We start from the raw sequence: 23,000 nt of genomic DNA on the forward strand, positions 1-23,000 counted from the left end.
GTTACATATTAACTCTTTGTATTTATTCCCACCCAAGTAAACAGAAGATAAAAGGGTCCTTGTGTTGCTGGAATAAAGGATGATACAACCATCACATGTTGCACTTGCACATAATGCAGGGATTCAAACAGCCTCTACTGAAAATGTCTCTTCTCTGGTTGGTTCTGCAGAGCATCTCCTGCAGGGACTGATGTTTTTGAGGAAACAATATCATCTTCTCAGCATCTGTAGAGGCTCAGAATGGTTGGATCAAAGAATAAAACTGTCATGGAGAAGCTTTTGTTTTTCACTTGAGTTTGTACTCTTCCATACACAAGAGTTATAGAAGTCTTTTAAAAAAGAAAATCACAGAATCACAGAATCAAAATGATTCATGTTGGAGTGACACTGGTGTTGTCGTAGGCCTCCAGTGATAACACCAGCTTAATGCTGGATGATGATCTGGCCTGAAACGTCAGGTTCCATGGGCCTGTTTTGTCTGATTCACATTGCCAGTCATCATCTTTCAATTAGCAGATAACTAGTTAGCTCTTGCTTTACTACTTCTCCCATTGTTCACAGTGCCAGCTGTGCAGGCAGGAAAAGTGAAATAATGGGTCTGGATTGTGCTTAATTTGTGACAAGGAGTTCAGATTCGAATCATATTGTTGGGTGGTATAGAAACTTGTTTTGACTCTGCCACTTGGGGTCATCAAGTCAAAACTACATAGCTATCAGCTGATGCTCCGATCAGTGCATTTGTCCTAATTTAGCAGATTTTAATTGCAGGAATATCTCAAGTGCAACCAAAATAACATCTGTGTAATCACTGTTCCACAGTTTGCTGTTTCTAATCTCAGTATCCTCCTTGCCTGCTGACTCACAGCCTGTGAGGGGGAGTGAGGGACATTGGGCTCAGACAAGAAGCTAGGTTATGTCAGATCCTTCCTGCTGTGATCTTAAATACTTTGTTTATTTTTGCTTCATACATTTTCTGCATTTGAAATGTAGACTTTAGCCACAACATTAAACAATTAGGAACATGCTGGTCTTATCAGAAATAAAAATACGTGGATGGCTTGCTCAAAATGTTTACCAAATACACAGTGCCAAAGGGCAAAGTACAACCTCTAAATCAACCAAAAAATATAGACTTGATTTTCTGTTTTTACATCTGCTTATTTCTCCCTTTGTCCCAGCCTACTTCTTCCTTTTCTTTCTCTACAAATGTTTCACCTTTCCCAACTGCTATGCTGTGCTGAACTTCCTTGCCTTTGGGTTATGTCCTTCTTCAGATCTTCCTGCTGCTTTGCATTGCATTCTTTGCGTTTAAAAGAGCACAGGAATAGATGGGCGCGATTCGATCCATTTCAACGCTGACCGTGTGAGCAGTTCTCACTGTGCTCAGCAGATGGCAGAATGTACCAGAGTACGTGTGCCGCACACACCTGTAAACTCCGACTGAAGTTTCCTACGCTACTCCGAGAGAGAGGAAGTCACGTAAGTAAAATCGGGCTGAATAAAGCACGCGCTGATCTTTGCAAGCTGGCAATAAAACTTTGAATGATTGCATACGAAACTGAAAGAAAAACACCAAACGTTGCGTTTCATGCAACTGCACAATGCCAGTGTTGTGATTTATTAAGATAAGACATATTTTTCTGTAATAAGAGTCATTGGAATGCACTTTGCCAATAACTGTGCCTTCTTCCATAACTGCACGGGAGGGATTCACCTCAGCAGAACATGAACAAACCAATCTCGTTCTCTCTATATTTGGTGATAACATGCAGTTGTTTTTACCATTTGACTTCTCATCAAATCCATGTGTTATTTATTATTGTAGCTCCTATAAACCCGGTTATAAAGCAGAACTTTTTGTTAGTGGTCGTATAAATGCAGAGCAGACTGATGTTCTCCACCACAAATAGTATTATATTCTAAGGAAAGAAATGCTGGCTGCATGCAGAGTAGTGTAAGGACACGCCGAGATGATACTGGCTAGCACAATATGCACAGTATCAGTACCACAGAACCCTGCTGCCCGTTTTTGTGCTAGCATAACCTAAAAGAAGTGCATGTAGGAGGGGTGTGAATGAACTTTGCAGAAGCTGTGCTGCCTGGGCAAAAATATGAAGCAGCAAGGCAGAGATCAAGAGTGTGTGTTTGAAAAGATACCAATCTAATGATGGAGCCCAGCATCACTCACTTAGCAGAGTAGTTTCATTTATGAATAAGAGATGGGGAGAGGATAAGTCAGCAAAGCCATAAAAGTGGAAATGGAAACGTGAAAGAGTTTAAAACAAAAACAATTAAAAAAAGAATAGAGGGATACGAAAAGAAAAAAGATGAATTCCAGCCTATGTAGCAGCATTCTTCCTCATACCAGGGGTCAACTGGAGCTGTCAAGACAAGAGGAGAATACAGTGTGGTAATTGGAACACAAGATAATAAGAAGCTGGACAAAGACTTTCAGGCAGAAACAGTCTCTCCCAGAGATATTTTGCAGAAAGTTTGCAGGAACAAGACAGACTGGAGGTCAGGTCACCAACGTGACCATTTCCCAGCTAATGAGCCAGACTTTAATCTGTCCACCTGCTCCTCCAACTGATGCTATAGCTTTCATGATCTCGTAGGATTTGTCACACCTCTGCTGCTGCCACAGACTTGCTGGCAGTCTGTCCATCTGGGTGATGTGTTGGGTCATGTCACCCACCACTCTTGAGCTTTTACGAGTGTTCTTCAAACAGAAAATGTGTGATATAGCCCAGCCAGTTCAAAATGCAGGTATTTCTCAAATCACACAGAATGTATTGCTTAAGGCCACTGAGATAAAATATTAAAGAGAGATTGAATGCAGTTCTCCTTTTTGTGCCAGCATCCACTTACTGAGGCCCTCTCTCTCTGGAATGAAAGCTGGGTTTGGAGCTCTGCTTGGATCTACAACTTCATCCTTTTCCTACAAAGAGGAGATATTCAGATTCCAGCTTATTTCTTTCTGTTCCTTTTGTTTCACATGTCCATCACTGGCTTTGTATGTGTGTGTGCCCATTGATCACTCTGGAGGATGAGGAGATGATGGTCAAATGGTTCAAAGCTGTATCCATGCTCCTTTATGGGAGCAGGTGTTAAGTTACAGGTCCAATCACTGCCCTTCGTGTTGCTGTGATAGTTCTATTAATATTTGTTCAAAGTTCATTTATGCTCTGCACAAACATTTTTATCGCCTCCACTCGATACATCCGATATTGGAGTGCTCCATAACACTGAAAGAGATAACAAATGGAAAGCAAGAAGGTAAAATGCATCATTTCCAGCCTTAAAGAAAAATAATTGCCTTTAGTTCTGGCCGAGCTGAGGCTATTTCCTAAACAGTGGTTCCATTTAATATGTAATATAGAGCTGTGTAGATAATTTAGCTTTATGTATTCATGCTTAGCAAAATATTCAGCCAGCCAGAAGCCAAGTTCCATCTGCACTGAATTAGTTTTCCAGTCAATGTTCCCTACCTGCTGAAAGTAAACACACAGTAATTTACATCGACCTGGAAGGATGTCTCACTGACATCAAAAGTAAACAATGTCTGTGTAACTTCTGAAAATATTGTTTTCATGTAGTAGCATAATTTAGGGTTAAATGGCACTTTGATTTCGCTAACTGAGGTTAGTGAAATAATTATCATTTCAGTCCTAGACCTCAGGTCACTTTAAGCATTTTACAGGAGGTGTGGTATTAAAATACTCATTCCTGTATTAACCTGAGCTGCTGGAAGGCTGGCAGGAGCAGTTTCCCAGGTCTGAGGAGATCTGTGCCATCACACAGAAATGTTCCATTTTTCACATACATTAAACTCACAGTGTACAAAACCAGAGAGTATTTTAAAGCCACTTCCTCCTCTCCGCCTTCTCATTTCCTGCAAAGAAAATCCAAAGAATCTCTCACAGTTGTACTGCAACACAAATATTGTAAAACAGTCTGTTCCTCTGATAATTTTTTCTGAATTTTCTCTTAAAAAAAAATAATCCCATACTATATTTCTTTATCAGGAATGCTGAAATATGAAGCTTTGGGGGCAAATTTTTCTTCATGAGAGTTTGACTCTGCAGTGGCCAGCTGGGGTGATGGGGAGATTGGAGAAGGCAGGGTACTGACCCAGCTCAAATCAAACCCAGTATTTTCTCTCGCAAAGCTTGAAAATATGTTTGATATCATTGATCTTCTGCTCTCTATGAAGTCAGATTTCCGTGAGAGCTTTATTATATAAATGTACTGCCTCAGGTTGTCACATTGTTTACAAGCTGGGGAGAGTTCAGCCCCGGTCAGGATCTCCTGCGGGTTCTCCCAGAGAAGTGCAGTGCTGCAGGAATGCACTTTGTGCTTCCAGTACATCAGGAACACCATTAACATTTCACCACTTTGCCATCCAGTGGAGCAATCCTCGCTAGCTGCCATCCCAGAATGACTCCATCACTCTGACGAGGACTTCTGTGGGTAAATGAGAGCTTTTACGCTGTCTCTTCCTCCCTTGGCACATTGCCACAGTACTACCAGAAAGCCCAACTAACGCCGGATTTGCTTACCGCCATTCTTCGGTTATATCCAAATGGCAGAGAAGGGGATCAATAATGAAGGAGTTGTTAGGTATATTCATCATCCAAAACTTCATTGAAAAGTGCATGTGTCTCAGAGCAGCCTAGAATCAATGCAGTGTCAGAGGCTTCTGCTGTTGCCATCGGCAGCTTCGATCTAGAGAGATCCTCTGATCTCTATTAACCCATGGATATTATCTGTGAAATTCTTTCCAGGCAGAATACCAGAGTGTTCCAGATGAAAAAAATTCATCTTCTTTGCTATTCTGCTCCTGTGCTGTGTACAATGTAATCAAAAGGTGGGTATTGATCACTCTTATGGTCAAAGCCAAAACCCTCACAAGCCTTCTTAGTGCTTGAGAATATAATTTGAATCAAGTTATATGGAATTAACAACATGACAAGACTAGAAATTTGTGCCAAATCTTTGTTAGTCAACACAAATAATTGTCTACAATATTTCCTCATATGTTTTTAATCTGGTACTCTTAGCAGATTTACTCCAAAAGGAGAATTTTCCCACTTTAATCTTGTCTAAAAAAACTGACAAATCTCAGAACTGGAAATTTCACAAAACATTGGATCCAGGTGAAGGCCATTGACTTGTACAAGCTGAATTTTAAGTTTTCTTGAATATTTAAACTTAAGTGAGTGAGTTTAGGGCTAATGTGATAGGAAAGATCAGTTTGCCCTGAGCTAGATGTTCCACAAGAAACTCCTGCGGCTGTTTCAGCTCCTTGATGTGGTCTGTGCCTGCTGCTCCTCACATCTCATTATCCTGCGTCTGGATCCTGTTCACAGACTGATCTCGTTCCAAGCAGCACGGCATTTTTATTGTATGGACCATTAGACAGTATGAAGATATCAATAAACTAATTTCAGTTTGTGACAGCCTCCCATCTCCAGCAATAAATCCAGGGCAAAGCATCTCTAAGAGGAAGCAGATTTTGAAGGGGCCGGTATCGATAACTGGAATCAGATTTTCAGAAGGGCTTAAATTCTATTTGGACAACTAAATGAAGGTCATGCTTTCCAAAGTGCTCGTTTTATTCAAGTAAATTTTTGTCACACTGGGCTATTTGGAAAATGTAGCTACCTATTTCAGTTTCCAGAAGGACACGTTACCAACCTCCACATGCATGTATGTCTCTGAGGACACGGATTCTAGTGCTGTTACGTGTTGTTACCTAGCCACTTTTTTATTGTAGCTTTGCATTTCTTCGGTAGTTTCGTTTTAAAAATATATATCAGAGGTCAATTTTCATTTTCTACTCATTGCACATGAAGACACAAAGACATTGTCAACATTTTGGCAACAGAATGAAATGGAATTGCAGGTGTTCCAACATGGCCAGTGCTGAGATCAGTGACATCCTCACGAACTGAAGTTCTGAAAGGAGAAGATGTACAAATGTTTTGGAAAGGGCAGGTCTTGAGCATTCTATGAAGTGCTTAATATTTCTCATACAAGTTGAAAAAAGTATTTTCAACTTGCACATGCACATCTTTGCTACTCCCATTTATTTCCTTGCTATCTGTATTTCTGGAAATATTCTCATTTTTATGACCTCGTGTCATCTAAGCATGCAGTCAGTAACAAGAGGGTTATTTTATTTTTGCATGGACATCAAAGTAGTCAAGTTCAGTAATATTAGCAAGATGGCTCCAAACCTTTCTGAAGGGAACTGGCTGCCCTGCTCTTATATCACCAACTGAGAGTACAGCTGGAACAAAATCCTCTGGCACTTGGGCAAGGGATGTCCCGTCATTCTTTTTCCCTAGCAGCACTGTGGGTATTTGGTTTTAAATGATGTTTTCTGGAACAAAACTGTTTTTAAATGTAGTTCACATTGGAAGAACATCTGTAGCGTTCTGCATTCTCACAAGCAGCAGTTCTGGGCTATTAAGGTCACCACTCCTGTGGAACTGAATGGTAGCATGGGACTTACTTAATGCAACCTAAAGAGATGTTCCCTTGTTATGATATGTATCAGGCTGCTAATCTTTTCAGTCTTTAATCCACAATACTGGATTAAAAGACCAAAAATAGACTCTGCTGTCTTTAAGGGACAGTTCCTGTTGGGCTTTTTTTGGTTTTTTTTTTTGTTTGTTTTGGAAAATGAAAATTCCAGTGGGGAATCAAATGAAAATTGAACACTAACAGAGTTCTCCCTCACACTGGGTCTTCAAGACAGAGAGGTTTCCCACACTTCATTTTTCAGTCAACTGACATTTTGGTATTTTGAAATTTTTTTTCTGAAATTAATGCCAGCTTGCTTTGTGCACCAGGCTTTTCTCTTTTCAGTTCTTCTAAATTAAACAAATATTTTAAAGCTGTGTTTGCCCAGCCAGAGTCCTGTCATTTCCATTATTAGTGTTTCCAGAAGTGTAAACACTTGTGCAGAGCACAGCCGGACCTGGAACAATTGGAAATCTTGCCATTGGAAACAGCATTCGGCCTTCTCCGTGTCAACGTGTCATAACATAATGGTGGCACACAAAGAAGGGCATAGCCTGTGTATTCCAGCTGATAGGTTTTGTTTTCCTCTCACAGTCATTCTCTAGAATAAACCAACTGTGACATGTAAGTTACTTTTCTTACACCTGTGATAAGTGATGCTCAGCTGTCAGAAATAATAATTTGAAGCACAATCCTTAGTGTCTGTTTACATCTTATATTTGCTTGGCGAAATAAGCTTGCTTGTACACAATTATCATCCCTTCCAATAGAATATTTGTTTGAATTCAGTAAAAGATATACAGAACCTTGCTGTTCACATCAAAATAATGGGAAATTTCTCTTTCACCTTGGTGTCAGTGAGATGACACCACGCAGCCCATAACCAACACAAAGAAGCTGTCGCTGTTGTCCTGACATTGCATAGATGTGCCAGTCAGTACCCAAAGCAGATGCTTTGCAACACGCCAGCAGTACAGAATAAGTTACTTGTCCTGCTTTGGGGTCAGAAAGCACACCCAGGATAACAAGAGATCAGAGAAAAGCTTCAGGCCAGTGTAGACACTGCTCTTCTACGTCTTTTTCATTTTACTGTTCAAAGCATTGTATGTACACAAGCTACCAGAGCTCCTTTAAGCCGTGAATTTAAACCCTACATATACAGTTAACATTTTGCACCAAAGCAACTGGAAAAAAAGAAATAGAGATTGAGGATAACATTTCAGCGTCTGACAGCTGACTGCTTTCAGTTTGAGGAAGCTCCTGCCCTGTGGTTAGCAACACCTGACCTTCTTCTCCAAAGATGTTTGCTCTCCTCCATGCGCATGACAGCCTCCTGCATCAATGCCAGTCCTCGTGCTTGGTTCTGCTGGGCAGAGATTCCAGGAGCCCATTGTCTATCACAAGAACCACCTACTTTGTTTCCTTTGAACCTGTGTGCCATGTTTCTCTAAACACAATAATAGAGGCGCTCTTGTTTGGCTGGCACAAGAGAGGGCTGTTCTTTTCAATGTGGTTTGAGTGCTTTGTTTGTATTTCCAAGTCTGAGCCTTTCTGCCTTTTTTTTTCCATGCGTACGTTTGAAGACTGAAATTTGCCTACACAAGAGAATTGTTCTGATGCACTCAAAAGAATGTGAATTACTTTTTGGAAACGATGTTGAAAATTTTGCAGAGAGATTGCTGGTGGGAAGGACAAACTGCAAAACAACGGTGATAAAAAACACTCCAGCTGAGGCAGAAATTTTTATTTATACAATCTAGAAAGAGGCAAAAATCCATGAAACGTCCCAAGGGACCACCGTCACATTTCAGTGTGTAACAGCATCAAGCTCTGATTCAGCTCCAGAAGTAGGAGATATTTCAGCATGTTCCTAATGCACCTGAGATGTGAGAAAGGAAAACAATTGGTTGTCACTCAGTGTTCTGATGAGAACATTGATATGAAAAATGAAGATCTATTTTACCCTCAGTGTTCTGTATATCAGCAGCCATTTATTTCATGTCCTATGGAGTGCGGTGGGGATAACACACAGCTCTATGTGACACGTGGGCTTTGCACCACGTTCAGTGAATTGCAGGTTGGAATAATGGCACTGTGTACATGTCAGAAAGGAAAGCAGGATTTTCCTAATGCATATCAACGAGCTGCAATTTCACCCCTTCTAAATGACCATATATTATCAGATGCCATTTTTTTTTTTGTTGTTCCAAACTCTATTTTATTCTGTGAAATTCCATCTCTTGTAAGATTGTTTTCCTATGCTCAGCCTTCTTTCTGACTGCTTCAATACATACACTCAAGCTTTCACATTAATACCAGCATGTGTGAACAAGCTGTCACATGGAATAATTTGATAATAAGCTCTGTCTACAGATCCAGTATTTCCTAACCTGCAATATCAGGAACTTCGGGGAGGAAAGGCAGAAAAGAGAATCTGGGTAAGCACAGGAAGACACAGAATTACACAGACCCTGCATACACCAATGCAGACAGACTCCAAGATGAAGATAGCAGTGCTGGTACAGGAAGATGCAAAGTGAGTACGGTGGGGATGGGTCAGTGGTTGGACAGGATGATTTCAGAGCTCGTTTCCAACCTTAGTTGTTCTGTGATTGTATGAACATCCTCCTGCCTTCCTGCACGGCTCTAGCAGGAGACAGAAGAAGGCTCACACATGTATTTACACTGCCACATCCTACCTTTTTCTAAGTCTTGGAAACACGTATGGTACGTTGTTGCCAAAGTGTCTGCATAAGAGTAAGAAACAATGCTGCTGCTGAACGCCTAACGGGAGCTGGAGAACCAGCAATGGGCATGGTGTACTGATTAACAGCTACTGATTTGAGGAAGGGAGCTTCAAAACTAAACTCTGTGGATGATTTCAAAGAGAGAAACAAACAATTTGTTGCATGGGGAAAAAAAAAGTGGGAAAAGCTGGCTTTGAATTTTGACTGAATCCTGGATATTAGTGGAAACTGGTGATGGGTTTGGACTTCATTATGGCAGTTATTCCACAATAGTTGCAGGAACAAATATCTCAGAAGCTGACTGTGAAAATTCCTTTGAATGATGAGATTGAATGAAGGAGATTGTTTTTAGACAGCAAGTTTGCAATGAAGTCATCCTTCCAGACAGGAATCTAACTGCTTGTTCTGATGGCTCTCTAGAGGAGGAAGTGATTGTAATTTGTTTTGAAATGTAAGGAGAAGTTGGGCTGTGAACTTCCGTATAGGTCTACAGCAGGAAGTGATTCCTTTTTTTGTTGCATACTTCTAAGAAGCAGGAAATAATAAAAGAGAGCAACAACTGCCTAAGGCAGTGATGAAGGTGTTCTCTTCGCTTTTCAAGCTGATCTGATGCAGAGTGCACACATCAGAATAGAACAATCCAGGACCTTTCTCCGGGACACTCCCAGACCTGGGGTGGTATTGATGCAGATATAGAAAGCCCTGGAGGAGCTGAGTTTGTTAGAGCAATCATCTTCAGAGACACATCATCCAATGGGACCTTCCAGCAGAGGAATATTCATACATGAGTAAATTTCTTATCAGGTGACTCTATAAACCGATTTGGAGTTGGAAACTCTGAATCTACTCTGATTTAATAACCACTTATATGCCTGAACACAGATGACAGTGCTGACTCCTTGGCCAGATGGCCTGACTCAGAAACAAACTGCAGTGCTACCCGAAGCAGAAGGGCAAAGCTGGGGCTGCTGATGGTGCTGTGTGCGCTCAGAATGGCAGACTGCTTTCCTCCAGTAATTTGCAGAGGAAGTGTGAGTTCCTGTAGCACCCACAGGACCTGCAGGCAGAGGAAATTGGATGTCCAGGCTGTTGTAAGCTGATGTTGGGATGCATATACCAAAAGCATCTGGTGAGTGGAACATGGCATCCCTTCATAGCACCGCTGTGACATTTCCTGGATGTGGTGAAAAATCTTGATGTTTAAACACAGATACATATACATACAGATTTTTGTGTATTGAGCCTTGTGTAAGTGAGATGCATCCAAAATACTGTGGTCAGGGGAGTTGTACATTACTTACAGTAAGTGAAGGTTATAATGCCATAATGCTTTACCCAATCTGAGGGTTGCTATGCTCTCATAATGGATTTTTTCCCTTGCCTCATAGCCATATTCATCATATACAAAAAATTGGTTGGGTTTGACATGCAGTGAGGCAGAGGAGTGACTCCAGTGTGATCTCAGTGTCACAACTGTGGCTTTTCCCTGGGGCCTAACGAGGCGATCAGCAGGTGCTGGAAATAGGAGCCTGGGACACATGCCAGGGTTTCAGTGAATGAATCTCAACCAGATCCACTCTCAGGGAAGAAACTGGAATGCAAAATGAATCAGCAGGTTTGTGAGATTGTAAGGAATTACATAATTTATGAAGTCCCCCAAATCCAGTGCAATGGAGGTGTGTCTGATCAGTCAGGTTTCCAGTTTCAGTAGCTCTGTTTGTAAGACAGCACTGAGGGAAAAACAAAGAAGAATGCATTCCATATTTCTTGATAGAATACTTAATGAGAGTACAAAATGTTTCTCAGTGCTCCTCATGCTTTGGCATAAGTTAATTAAGACAAGAAAAATCTATTCTCTCTGAACAGAAATAAGGGCTTTGAAACATCTGTGCACAATAGGTAGAAACCAAACACAAAATCTTTCTGTTTTATTGAATTTCAGATCAAATTTGAACGTGGTTGCTTGCAAAATAAGAGCCTGTGAAGTAAGGGCACATGGCAGTAGTTGGACTGATTGGCACATGGGCTGATTCCTTAAGTGCAGAGTAAAGGAAGCCTGGCCCTGTCCCCAGTTCTTTGGTGTGAGGCTGTGGTGTGCCAGCTCAGCCAGGCTGCACCCAGACACCCAAGCTGGCACAGCAAGAGTAGAGAGATAACATGTGATGATTGCATGGGTAAATGTCTGTGCTCAACTTCTCCAATCAGCAAATGAGACTCAATTGGAATTAATTGGCCTTCTTTCATTCTTGTGAAGTACTGCATAGTGTAGATGCTTACACAGACAGATGTGGAATGGCACGGGGCAGAGGAACTTTTAGTCACAGAATCACAGAACTGTAGGGGTTGGAAGGGACTCCAGTGGACTTCTCATGTTCTGGTTTGTGCCCATTGCCCCTTGTCCTGTGTTGGGCACCACCAGAGCCGGCTCCAACCCTTTGGCCCTTCAGTTACTGATGGGCACTGCTCAGACCTCCCTCAGCCTTCCCTTCCCTAGGTGAATAGTCCCAGGGCTCGCAGCCTTTCCCCATCAGGATGTGCTCCAGGACCCCACCATCTCTGCACCCTCTGCTGGGCTCTCCAGCAGTTCTGCCTGGGACTGCAGAGCCCGGAGCCGGGCGCAGTGCTCCAGCTGTGCCCCCAGGGGCACCTCCCTGCCTGCCCTGCAATGCACCCCACCGAACCGTTGGCCTTCCTGGCCACCAGGGCACACTGCTACCTCGTGACACTGCGCACCCGTTCTCCGTATTTTATTTTTTGATAATGATGAGGACTGGTTTCCTTTGGGACACAGAGTATTTTCAGGCACACACGGCTGTGCTTTATGCAGTGTTTTCCTGATTGCACGGAGTTACTGTGTGGATCGCTGTAGGAAATGATGTCTGTGCCGGGTGCATACAATGTTTCCATGTCCTGACACTGTGTGATGTGAGCAGGAGCAGAGTAGTTATTTACAGAGCGTTACACAGGCAGGAAAACGGGATAGAAGTGGCTGTGCACGTGTGCACACACCAACTAGTGGAAAGGAGTTGGCTGCCCGCTTCCTGCCCGTCCCATCGCAGCGATGGGTGCTGGATGGAAACGCCAACGCAGCGGACGCTGCCGCGGGGCCGCCGTTCCCCCGCACGTACCGCGCAGCCGGAGGGCAGCGGGCGGCGCGGCTGCGTGTGCGCTGCGGGGCGGGGAGCGGGGAGAACCGCGCGGCTCCTCTGTCGGCGGCGGAGGGGCGGGAGGCGGAAGGGCCGCGTGGCGTACGGCGGTCGTGCGTGTGTCTGCGCGTCTGTGTGTCTGCGTGTCAGCGGGGAGCGCGGCCCCGACCGCAGCAGGTGCCGCCCCCGCGGGCCGGGGGGAGCCGAGGTCGGGGGAGGCCGGGGGCGGCTCCGGGCCCGCCCCGCCCCGCCGCGGCCGGGGGCTCGCTCTGCCCCGCGGGCGGAGCGGCGACGCGGGGCTGGGATTCTCCTCCTCCCGCTCCGACGTCAGGCTCGGGAGCGCGAGGCAGCGCCCGCCGCCGCCGCAGCGTTGCCAGAGGTTCGGCGGCCGCCGGACGGGGCGGACGTCGGGGCGGCTCCCGGCGGGCAGAGCGGGGAGCCATGGCCGACGTGTTCCCGGGCTCCGAGCCCGGCGCGGCCCCGGACGCCGCGCGGCGCTTTGCTCGCAAAGGGGCCCTGAGACAGAAGAACGTGCACGAGGTGAAGGAGCACAAATTCATCGCGCGCTTCTTCAAGCAGCCCACCTTCTGCAGCCACTGCACCGACTTCATCTGGTGAGAGACGGCCCCGAGCCGCCCCTTTCCCCGCCGCGGTCGCCTCCTCCCCCGGCCCCGGCTCCCGCCGGTTCCCACCTCCGCCCCCGTTCCCCCGACGCCGCCGCTCCGGGCAGGTGAGCCGCGGCCCCCGGGCGAGCACCGCTCCCCGCTCCGTCCCGCTCCGCGGTGCCCCGCGGCCCCATCTCCTCCCCCGGCCGCGCTTTGCGGCCCGGCTCGCGGGCGCTGAGCTCCGTGGCACACAACTTGTGCGGCCTCGCCTGGAACTTTGCACTCAATTTATTTCCTCTGGCTGGGAAAGACCGGTGACACCCCTGCTGCGAGGAGAGTTCTCCAAGGGAATGGCTCCTGCTAGAGGGAGGGGAGGAAAACTTCCTCCAACACCCTCATTACTCAGCCTCTTGGGGAAAACACGCACCGAACCCTCCTGCCGTGCCCTCTTCTGGGCGACAGCGCAATACTGAGCGGCACCGAGAGTCCTGCGGGCGGCAGCGGCCCGAGCTGGGGCTGGGAAAAAGAATAGGTAGGGGCTGGAGCTGGAGCTGAGGTTTCCCCGCCCGCCCGGCGGCAGCTGGATCCGCTGGGGTGTGAGGGCGGCTGCCCTTTGAGAATTGGGCTGCGGTTCCTTGCTGGGTGTGCGCCCGGATCTTCTCACCTGGGCGCTGAGCACAGCCTGCCTGGCAGAGCATCCCTCCCTTTGCATGCTGGACAAACGCTTAACATACATTTGCAGAGTGAGGAGGGGGAATAGAAATGAGGAGAGCGCAGAGGAAACAGGCTGACTTATTATTATCCTATTTGGAAAGAAAAAGAAGCAAATCTAGTTGTCGGAAAAGTGAGAGACCTTCACAAACCTCTTCAAAATGAATTCAGAGCAGACTGAATTGTACAGGCAGGTGTGGAAGAGCAGTGCTGTGATGCTGAGTGCCACAGTTAAACTAAAGCTCAGTGCTGCTGTTAGAGAGGCAAACGGTGACAGGATGGGTCTGAAGGGAAAGGATATCCTGCAGCTGACAGGTGGCACAGGGATCCGCTCTGGTCTTCTCTTGTTGCTGAGATCAGTGCACTCGGCATATGGGCATGTGACAGCCCTAGAACTTGTTTCATTTCCTTGCACGAAGACAGACAGGTCTTGAATAAGTGCCACGCACCATGAAAAATGCTTCATCTCTTTCCAGAATGACACGTGGCTATTAACATCTGCTTCAAGGTATAAAGAATGGCAAAAGCGACCTTCAATGAACCGAGCAAATAGATTTTCTACTTAGATTAGACTCGTCTGGATAACACAGCCTGAAATAACGCAGCCTTCCTTACCTTCTTAGACAACATTCACCTCTCTGCTTTGCTTCTGAGCGCTGATGGATTTTGAAGACCTCTTCCTTAGAATGCGCTGAGCAGAGCACGGGGTGGTGCTGCCTTCCTGCGCTGCTGAACGCGCTCAGCTCAGCCCAGAAAGAGTAGCTGTGCCCTGGGGTAGGCAGCAGAGCAGTGGCCTTTGCCGTGTGGCTGTTCAAAAAGATGAGAAAATAAAACCAAAAAGCCCATTTTGTGTTCTTAATCCTGTTCTCAGCTTTCCCACAGTCGCATTTGTACACTTGTGTGCTTTCTGCTTTTGTGAAGCGATAATAGTGACAGAATGACATTACATAGGGTCACACGCTGCCAAGTCAGAACACAATTGCATATCTCTTCTGGGCTTCTTAGCTTGGGCCTGCATATGTCATTAGTGGGGAGAATGCTTTTCAGTAGAAATACAGAAAAAATGCTGCAAGTTGTACAAAGTCCCTCCCCACCTGATGTGAATTCATCCTGGAGGCTTTGTCCCTTCTCTAAATTAAAAATAATCATAATAATAATAATTTTTTCAGATCACTTCTGCAGTGTTCCCAGTGAAACTCTGCATTAACTCGAGCTGCCTGCCTCCTGCCCGGGCTGTTTGCTCTTGGCCGTGCGGCTCTCTAGTTGAGAAACATCCCACAAAGAGTGGAGATGCAGAGAGGTGTTTATAGGTCAGATTCTCAGAACGTTTATTTTTGCGGAAAGGCGATGTTGAATGTTTAAAGCTAAACAAATAAGCAAGAGCAACAGCGTGGAGATTTGCTGTAGGTGTATCAGAGGTTCAGGATGGCACTGCAGCGCGTGGCTGCATTCATTGGGGCACGATTGTGTTTTGTTATGGAAATGAAGCAGGGAGCTGGGAGAGCATCAGAGTGCACCCAGTGCCTTCTCATCCGTACAGAGCCCTTTATCTGCCTCCTTCCTACGCTGCAGGCACCCTGGGATGGGGCTGAGGAATGGAGTCGTGTTTGTGTTCTGGGTTCTGCAGCTCGGGCTGTCTTACATTGCTGTTCAGTATAGGTGTGGTGTTAGAAGAGTTGAAATGTTATGCAGTGATCACTGATGATGATAATCGAAGATCAAAAATAGCTTGTGAAATAATAACAAAAATAAAAAATAGTTGCCAGAAGCTGAAATTAAATAGGCAGTGGCAGCACTTGTACTCTGCCTGGGGATGGGTGGGCTGTGCTGCGTTGTGTATTTTTAAGTCTGTTGCTGTCCTGGTAAAATCTAAAGAAATTGAACAAGAAACTAATTTTATGTGGTTATAGATTAGCAAAGCGATAACCAAGCATACTGAGACAGGTGTTCTTTATTTTCTTTTTTTCACGCAGGGGATTTGGGAAACAAGGATTCCAGTGCCAAGGTAAGGCTCGATGCTTTCTGGCTGCTGTGTGAAGGTGGGCAAGGTGTGCCTGCGGCGGGGAGCGGTCAGCATGGAAAACCCGAGCAGCTCTGCCTCCATACATTTGAAAGGAAGACAATTATATGCTTAATTAACAATTGGTATTTATATCACATGCATTGAACAATCAAAGTCACTGCAATGATGGAAAGGGAGTTTGCTGTGAGGAGATTTAAGAAAGAGAAATATCATCTGATCTGCGCAGAGCGCAGCTTCGAACTTTTTCCTGAGAATAATCTGTGCAATTTAGCTTTTGCAGAGACCATTTTTCACATCAGAAGCTCTTGTCTGTGTGGGCGTTTTGGAAAATGGATTCACTTTTTAGTCATATGGCTTCCTTTCATAACCCAAAGTCCCTGCTTTTAATTGTCATACGTTGTATGGTCTGGAGGACCTTTGGTTTCATTACGTTTTAGGATAGGTGGCATTTCTCTGTGTTAAGTAATAGTCAATAAACCCCTGCCCCACCCCCCCAAAAGAGGCACATATAATGCCACCTAAAATAAATAAATCACCAATTTAATAATTCTGCTAACCTCGAGAAACTGAAAGCTATTGCAGTGGGAGATAACAACATGCAGGAAAACCCAGAGCACAAAGCAGTGTGTTCTCATGTGTTCTGTGCTATTGCCAAATTCTTATCATTAGTGACCATTTAATCATAAAGCAGCCACACCCAGCTATTTGTCCTTTCTGTGCCATGTGTTTGTTGTGCCTCTCCTTTCCCTACCTCCTTCCCTGCGTTCCACCTGCAGGTGTACCTTGTGTTCTCATTAGCTGTCTGTTTCTTTCATTGCACTCTTAATGGTTATTTGCTAATGCCTCAGAGCGTATTTGACTTTGCTGAATGCTGCATTTACTGATTCGCTGGCGAAATGATGGATTCTGTGGTATTTTTATGAAAGTTGATGTTAGTTGATACTTCTTGAAATGAAACCTCAGAGTATCCGAACGCAAACACAAGATGCCATTTAAAGATGTTGCAAGCTATTTTCCTGTCTTCAAGTAGAGACTTGCAGACAGACGTTACTGATGCATACTGGGAAAATATTGCATGCTTTGTTCAGGCATGGTAAGAATGCAGCCATGGTTTTACCATGGACCTCGTGCACAAGGTCTAAGCTCCTGAATGTTAATGCCAAATTCGGTGAATATCCTCCATCTCTTTGCTGCTCATCCCACCACAGCAGTGCTGTGTAGAGCCATGCATCCTCTGCCATAGGAGGGTCGTGTTTGCAGCTGAATCCCATTTCTGGTTAAGGAATTATTTAGATGTGCATTAGAGATTTCCATCAGCGTGCAGGAAATAATCGGAGCTGTATTTAAATGGTCTGAGGGTTCATAATTCACACAAGGCTGATGTTTTGCCCTCCTCCTGCCAGATTTAGCGTGGCTTTGCACTTCCAGGACGTGTTCTTCTCTGCTTGGAATTCCTTCTACCATTGCAACTGCTGCAATCTGGGCAGAGTTTTGTCTGATGAGAACTAATCCTGTGCCTTCTTGCCTCCAAATGCCATGCATGAGCACAAGCAGGAACAAAAGCGATAGAGCAGGCTGATTATTTCTTTTAATTATTATTGCTTCAGAATTGGTGCTTTTCAGGAACCTAACTATATTCAAACCTGACTTGTGTTCTTTATCCAAGTAAGACTCTGCAGTTTCTGGTCTGCGTTCGTACACGGTCAAAATGTGAATGAAATACTGCTGTTTTCAATTCCAAGCTGTGTGATAGTTTGTAGGAGGTTATTGGTGGTGCAGTGATAAATCCAGGGAGTATTTTAACTAATGTAGAATCATGGAATATCCTGAGTTGGGAGGGACTCGGAAGGATTATTGAGCCCAGCTACTGGAAGCAGTGGTTTGGTGTGGGTTTTGTTTTGCTGGCTGACATTTTTATTGACTGTATTTAGTTGTAGTCAAAATCGAAGAGCACTCACTCTCAGGATGATAATTTTGAAAAATAGAACCTCAGTTATAAGGTTAAACAGCTGAATCCAACTTGTGTTCTACTTTCTGAAGCTTCATTTAAAAAGTCACCAGCTGAAGCTGGAAGGACAAATGCAATGGTAGAAACCGCTGGGAATGTGAAGAATTAAAGAACAACACCCTAGTTTTTTAATCTTCTGCCTTTATAGAAAAGAAGGGCAAATGAAGGCATAATGGAAATTTCAATATGACACGAGGGAAAGGAAAGACTGTTACAGTGACAGCTCCGGGTGTAGCTGTAGTTCTTGGTTTGTCAGAGTTTCCATTGTAAGAAGCTGTTCTAGCTCTGTTTTTAAGAGTGCTGCTAGAGCTCCTGCTAGACTGAAAGCTGACATTGGACACCTTTGGGGGTGGGGGGTTTTGCTATTTCCAAAGTTGTTTCAGATTCCTCCTGTCTTTGATACCAAAGGGAAGAGGAAATGTCCATAGTAATTGTGCACTGAAATCAAATGGTGCTGAGAGAGAGGGCACAGAATTCAGAATTGTTTTGCCATGATAGGAAAGGGAGCTTGGAATTGAGAATTGTCAGTGGAAAACTACCAGAGATGGGCCCTGAGAAATATGGATGTGGAGATGAGTTCAGAAGAGCTGGGCTGACTTTCTCTTAGCTATGTTTTTCCCTGACTCCCATTCTTAGGATGCATTTTGCTGTCATTGCTGGCTGTTGAAATTTGTGATTTACTATCTGCTTATACAAACACAAACTGCTCTGAAACACTCTGAAACAGGAGTTCTTGCTCTGCTGATCGCATCTGTGGTGGGGAAAACGTGATGGTGAGGCTGGGTTGGAGAGTCACGGCTTTGCCGGGCTTTTGGAAGCCGCCAGCAGATCTGTGAGCTGCCAGTGCTGCCGAGAGCTTCCATGTAGTGCACACCTGGAGCACTGAAGGGGAATGTGAGAAAGGGAACCGACAAAAACACGTTTCTGAGTCTACCTCAGGATGAATGCTCTTCTTAAATGAGATCAAACGTGAAATTAAGAAGGCTTTGAAGTTAAATTTTGGCTCTGTCTTCCTTTTGATATTCGTCGTTACACTCTGAGTAGAACCTAATCAGCTAAGGGGGAGTTGCATGTGTATTTTCTAATTTATGCAAATAAAAATTAGAGGAATTAGTTGAAGCAGCAGATGATATTTAATCTGTGTAACTATTGCTGCTTCCATTTTTTCTCCCATCTTCATTCTCTCAATTTATTTTCAGACTGTTGGATTTTGGGGACAGCCCATGCCAGGTGAGGGGCACTTGCTTGTGTGGCTGCTGCCGGGCTGGCTAGAAATCCAGAGGGACTTTTTCCATAAGAATGTGAAACGCTGAGTTCTCTTCTTTTCTGCTGTCCTTGCAAGTATCGTAATGCTTGGACGTCAAACCAGAAACTCACTTCTAATGCTGAATCTGAATGTTTGAACCAACAAAATCTGAAGCCTCAAGACCTGGTTTGTGTGTCATTTTTGTTAGTTCTCAGTGCTGTTGGAGTGTGGTCTGTACCCAATTATTTACAACAATTATTTACTGAGGATAGATCAAAGTTTACTTCTTAATTTCCTATCCTGATAGTTTTCTTTCCCCAATAGTTCCTTGTTCACTTCACTACATTCTGTTTCCTTTGTAACAACAACAACAAGTTAATAAAGTAAACTACATGGCCATACTACTTCTCATCAAAAGGTTTTCTGTCTTCCTTACTTGGAAATGTTATTGCCACGGGGTGGATAAGATACCAAATTCCCTTCTCTGCCAGAGCTGCTTCTCCTGTGTCCCTATCATTTCAGGGATAAGATGGGGTATTACAGACCATAGCTTGAACAACTGTGTGTTTTGCTGTGTGCTCCTGATGTTAATTAGTCGTGTGGCACAGTTTACATTAAATAGTTTTTCTATAAGCCTGAGACAGAGAAATGAATTCCGTGGAAGTCGCTCCAAGTCTGTCTACGTAATTTAAAGGTCAGCATGAATTCTTCTGAGAGGGGAAACTTAATATGGATGTACTTAAAGCAGCTGGCTTTTAATATAATTCATGCATATAACTGGAAGGTATCCAAAAAAATAAAATAGAACCCTCAGAGAAAGCAAAAACGGAATAAAAACCGCAAAAGAAAAAAAGAAAAACAAACAAACACCCAAAGCTTAAAACAGCAGAACTGGGAGCACAGTGTGTGTCTGTGCACAGAGCAAGTGATTCCTCCAGCCTGCAGTGTGCTCAGCATCGGCCCTCAGCCTAACGGGGCTGTGGTCTGTGTGCTCCAGGTGCTCAAGGGTGCTAGGCTAGTGGACTCTGCTGTGACTAACCCAGCATAAAAGCCATGAATGTGAATGGTGTGGGTGTTCTTAGCATTATTTTCGTCTACAAAACCATTCCTGGTGGAGCAGTAATTGCTAACGTAGATATGTTATGGTCCTGCCATTGGGAAGGGATCTGTTGTCTGAGCATCGCTGCTTTAGGAAAAGGACCATTGGGCACCTTTGTCAGAAGAGGGCAGATGCACGTGTTCATTTTCACAAAGATTCCCCTTTACTACAGTCATACTGGTCACAAAAAAATACCAACCAGCCCTGTACATCAAGTAAAAATAGGTGTACAATACAAAATGTATTAAATATACGATTTGCTCAACATGGACCATGGCAATAGAGAAATACCCCATCATACTTCTGTTTTTCTGGAACATCTTTTGGATGATACTGTGCTCATCCAAATGAGAGCTTAATTACATTTTATCTTGCAGCAACAGTTCTGTGTTTTTATTGTTGCTGTTGTTCTCTTGTATTATATTTCAAAGGCAGAAGCATCTTCACCCTTCCCACACTTCTGCCATGTTAAATTTTGGGTTGTTTACTTGCATCCCTTCGATATCCCAGCAGTGTGTTCCAGTTCAGAGAAACTGACTGTTCCAGTGCCCTGGATGCAATTCTGTGAAGTTCCTCAGCTTCTAATTAAACATGTGGGAGTGATAGCTTGTTCGGAGCTGACAGATAAACCAGTTTGAGACCTGGGGAAGATAAAGTTTGGCATGTTCTTTATTTTCCCTTGTGTTTCATTGTAATACTACACATCAGCTGCTGATATGCAGCCACATATGGTGTTAATTTTATACAAGATTTCTGTGGATTGAAATGGCTTATGCCATGAGCGGAATTTAATGAAATGTTGGAAAGAAAGTTGCAGAAGGATGAAGAAAACAGATTTCCCTGTTGAGATGCACAGATAATTATTTGTTTTATGGTTGTTTTTTTTTTTCTCTCTCTGTGGATTGTTTCTCTTTAGGGTGAAGGGTAAAAATAATGTTATTTAATAAAAACTTCAAGTTCTGCTTTTAAGTCTGCAGTAGAAAGCATAAAATCTGTGTGAATGGCTTTATTGTGTATAAGGGCAGGAATGTAGGAGTTGGAAGGGACCTCTGGAGATCCCCCAGTCCAAGCTCCCCAAAGCAGCTCCCTGCAGCAGTGACACAAGAAAGCATCCCAATAGGTTTGGATCTCTCCCAAGAAGGAGATTCCAAAGCCCCTGTGGGCAGTCTGTGCTGGTGTTCTGTAAACCCCAAAGTGAAGAAGTTTTTCTCCATGTTTGTGCCCACTGCCCCTTGTCCTGTCACTGGGCACCACCAAAAAGAGCTCTGTGCCATCAGTAAACTTGCTGTGGGTGCACTCCATCCCTTCATCCATGTCATTGGTAGGGGCGTTGAGTGAGCCCAGGTAAGGGGAACTGCCCGCTGAGCACCTTTAATTCTTGTAGCTGCTGAAGGTTCAAATTGTAGCTGATTTCAGCACTGCTGGTGTACAGAGAGATCTGAAGTGCCTGGGAGTCACTTATTGCCTGCTAGTTTTTCCACTGCAGCTTCTTATGAATAGTGCCTTCCATAAGCGTGACTCATAAGTTACCCTGCAAGTCAGGCAACCCAGCCCATGCATATGCATCTTTCTGTGGGTTTCAGTGTTAACTTATTCTGATCTTTTAATTATAAATCAATTTACATGAAGCTTTTTGAGGTCCCTCGTGTAATTCTGTATGTTGGCTTGGAAGGTATCTTCTCTTGACTTCATGTAAATTTGAAATGATATTGTTTTTATTAATTAATGTTTTTTTTCATGAAATGAGCTATGTTAGAAGTCTAGAATATGTGTCTGTAAGTATAGAACCTTACTGGAATTATTATTTTTGTATATCCTTTTTTGGGCTTCCTAATGCCTGGGTTTCAAAACCACTAACAGTGCACATGAACGTCAGATTTGGTGTCTGTTAGCAGCAAAGATTAAGCAGGAGCTCAAAGTGGGCCAGATTCTGACCTTCCTTACTTTATTATTAGATGTGGGAAAAGTGCACAAAGCAAGGTGTGGACCAAAGGTAGAGATTCTCATTTAGGAGAGTGTTGAACTTGTCTTCCCATTGTAACTCATTCCAAAGCACGAATATTTCATTCCTCATTTTCATTTGAAGTTAATAGTGTTTTTAACTTCCCTGGAATGTGTTATTTTAGTTCTTCAGTAAACAAAGCATTATTCACATACTGGGGTGAGCTGGAAGAACTGTTTCTCTTCTTCCAGCTTTCTGCCTGTGGCACATTTCTGTTCTATTCATTGCTCACCAGCACATCAGCCAGATTGACTGTGAGCATCTTGTGTGCTCGGGCCTTGTTTTCAGAGGAAGCTCACGTAAGCACTCCTGTGCCTCTGAAAATTCAGATCTGAACTTTCAGGTGATTTAATAATGATTAAAACTGTTAGACTTTAGAAATGTATGTATGAGGTGTGCATTTCCCATTCTGCTGATCACAGGAAGGTTTTTTGTTGGCCTTCACATGGACTCGTGATCCAAGTCTGCTCACTTGCTTTTTGGCGGGAAGCTCAATTTTTATAAGTTTATATGAATAGTATGTAGAGTAGTACTTTAGGTGCTGTATGCCCCTTCTGTCAATAGAGAATGTGTGTGTCTGAAGATGGCATCCTGATCACTGATGACATGCTCTGGGCATCCTGATTTTCTCCTATTCCAGAACCGTATGAAATTAATAGAAGTCAACCTGACAATTCCCTAAATTTGTTTGACTGGGCGGAAACGTTACAAAAATATCATGTTACAATAAATACAGAATCAGACTAATGCAACAGAATTCAATATGAAAGCGTGTCTATCATTTTATTCCAAGTTCCTCCGTCATGACAGATTAGTTGATTGAAGTTCTGCTGTGCCCTAAAATTAGTCAGATTTTGGATTGCTCTAACTTGTTTGCTAACCTAC

The 23,000-nt window shown here is 44.0% G+C and overlaps 1 protein-coding gene across 2 annotated transcripts in view; it reads left to right on the forward strand.

Annotated features, from left to right (window-relative positions):
- The first annotated feature begins 12,310 nt into the window (after positions 1 to 12,310).
- Positions 12,311 to 23,000, forward strand: part of PRKCA (protein kinase C alpha) — a 112,914-nt gene continuing 102,224 nt past the window's right edge. Inside the window, exons 1-2 of one of the 2 annotated variants that reach the window (XM_085240471.1) lie at positions 12,311 to 13,035; positions 15,711 to 15,742. In XM_085240471.1, coding sequence (XP_085096597.1) covers positions 12,863 to 13,035; positions 15,711 to 15,742 — 205 coding nt within the window. In that variant the 5' untranslated portion in view covers positions 12,311 to 12,862. The remainder of the gene's footprint in view (positions 13,036 to 15,710; positions 15,743 to 23,000) is intronic. The other variant, XM_085240472.1, reaches the window with a different exon arrangement.

Source organism: Meleagris gallopavo, chromosome 20 (genome assembly GCF_905368555.1).
Source record: "Meleagris gallopavo chromosome 20, MGAL_WU_HG_1.1, whole genome shotgun sequence".
NCBI classification, from domain to species: domain Eukaryota; kingdom Metazoa; phylum Chordata; class Aves; order Galliformes; family Phasianidae; genus Meleagris; species Meleagris gallopavo.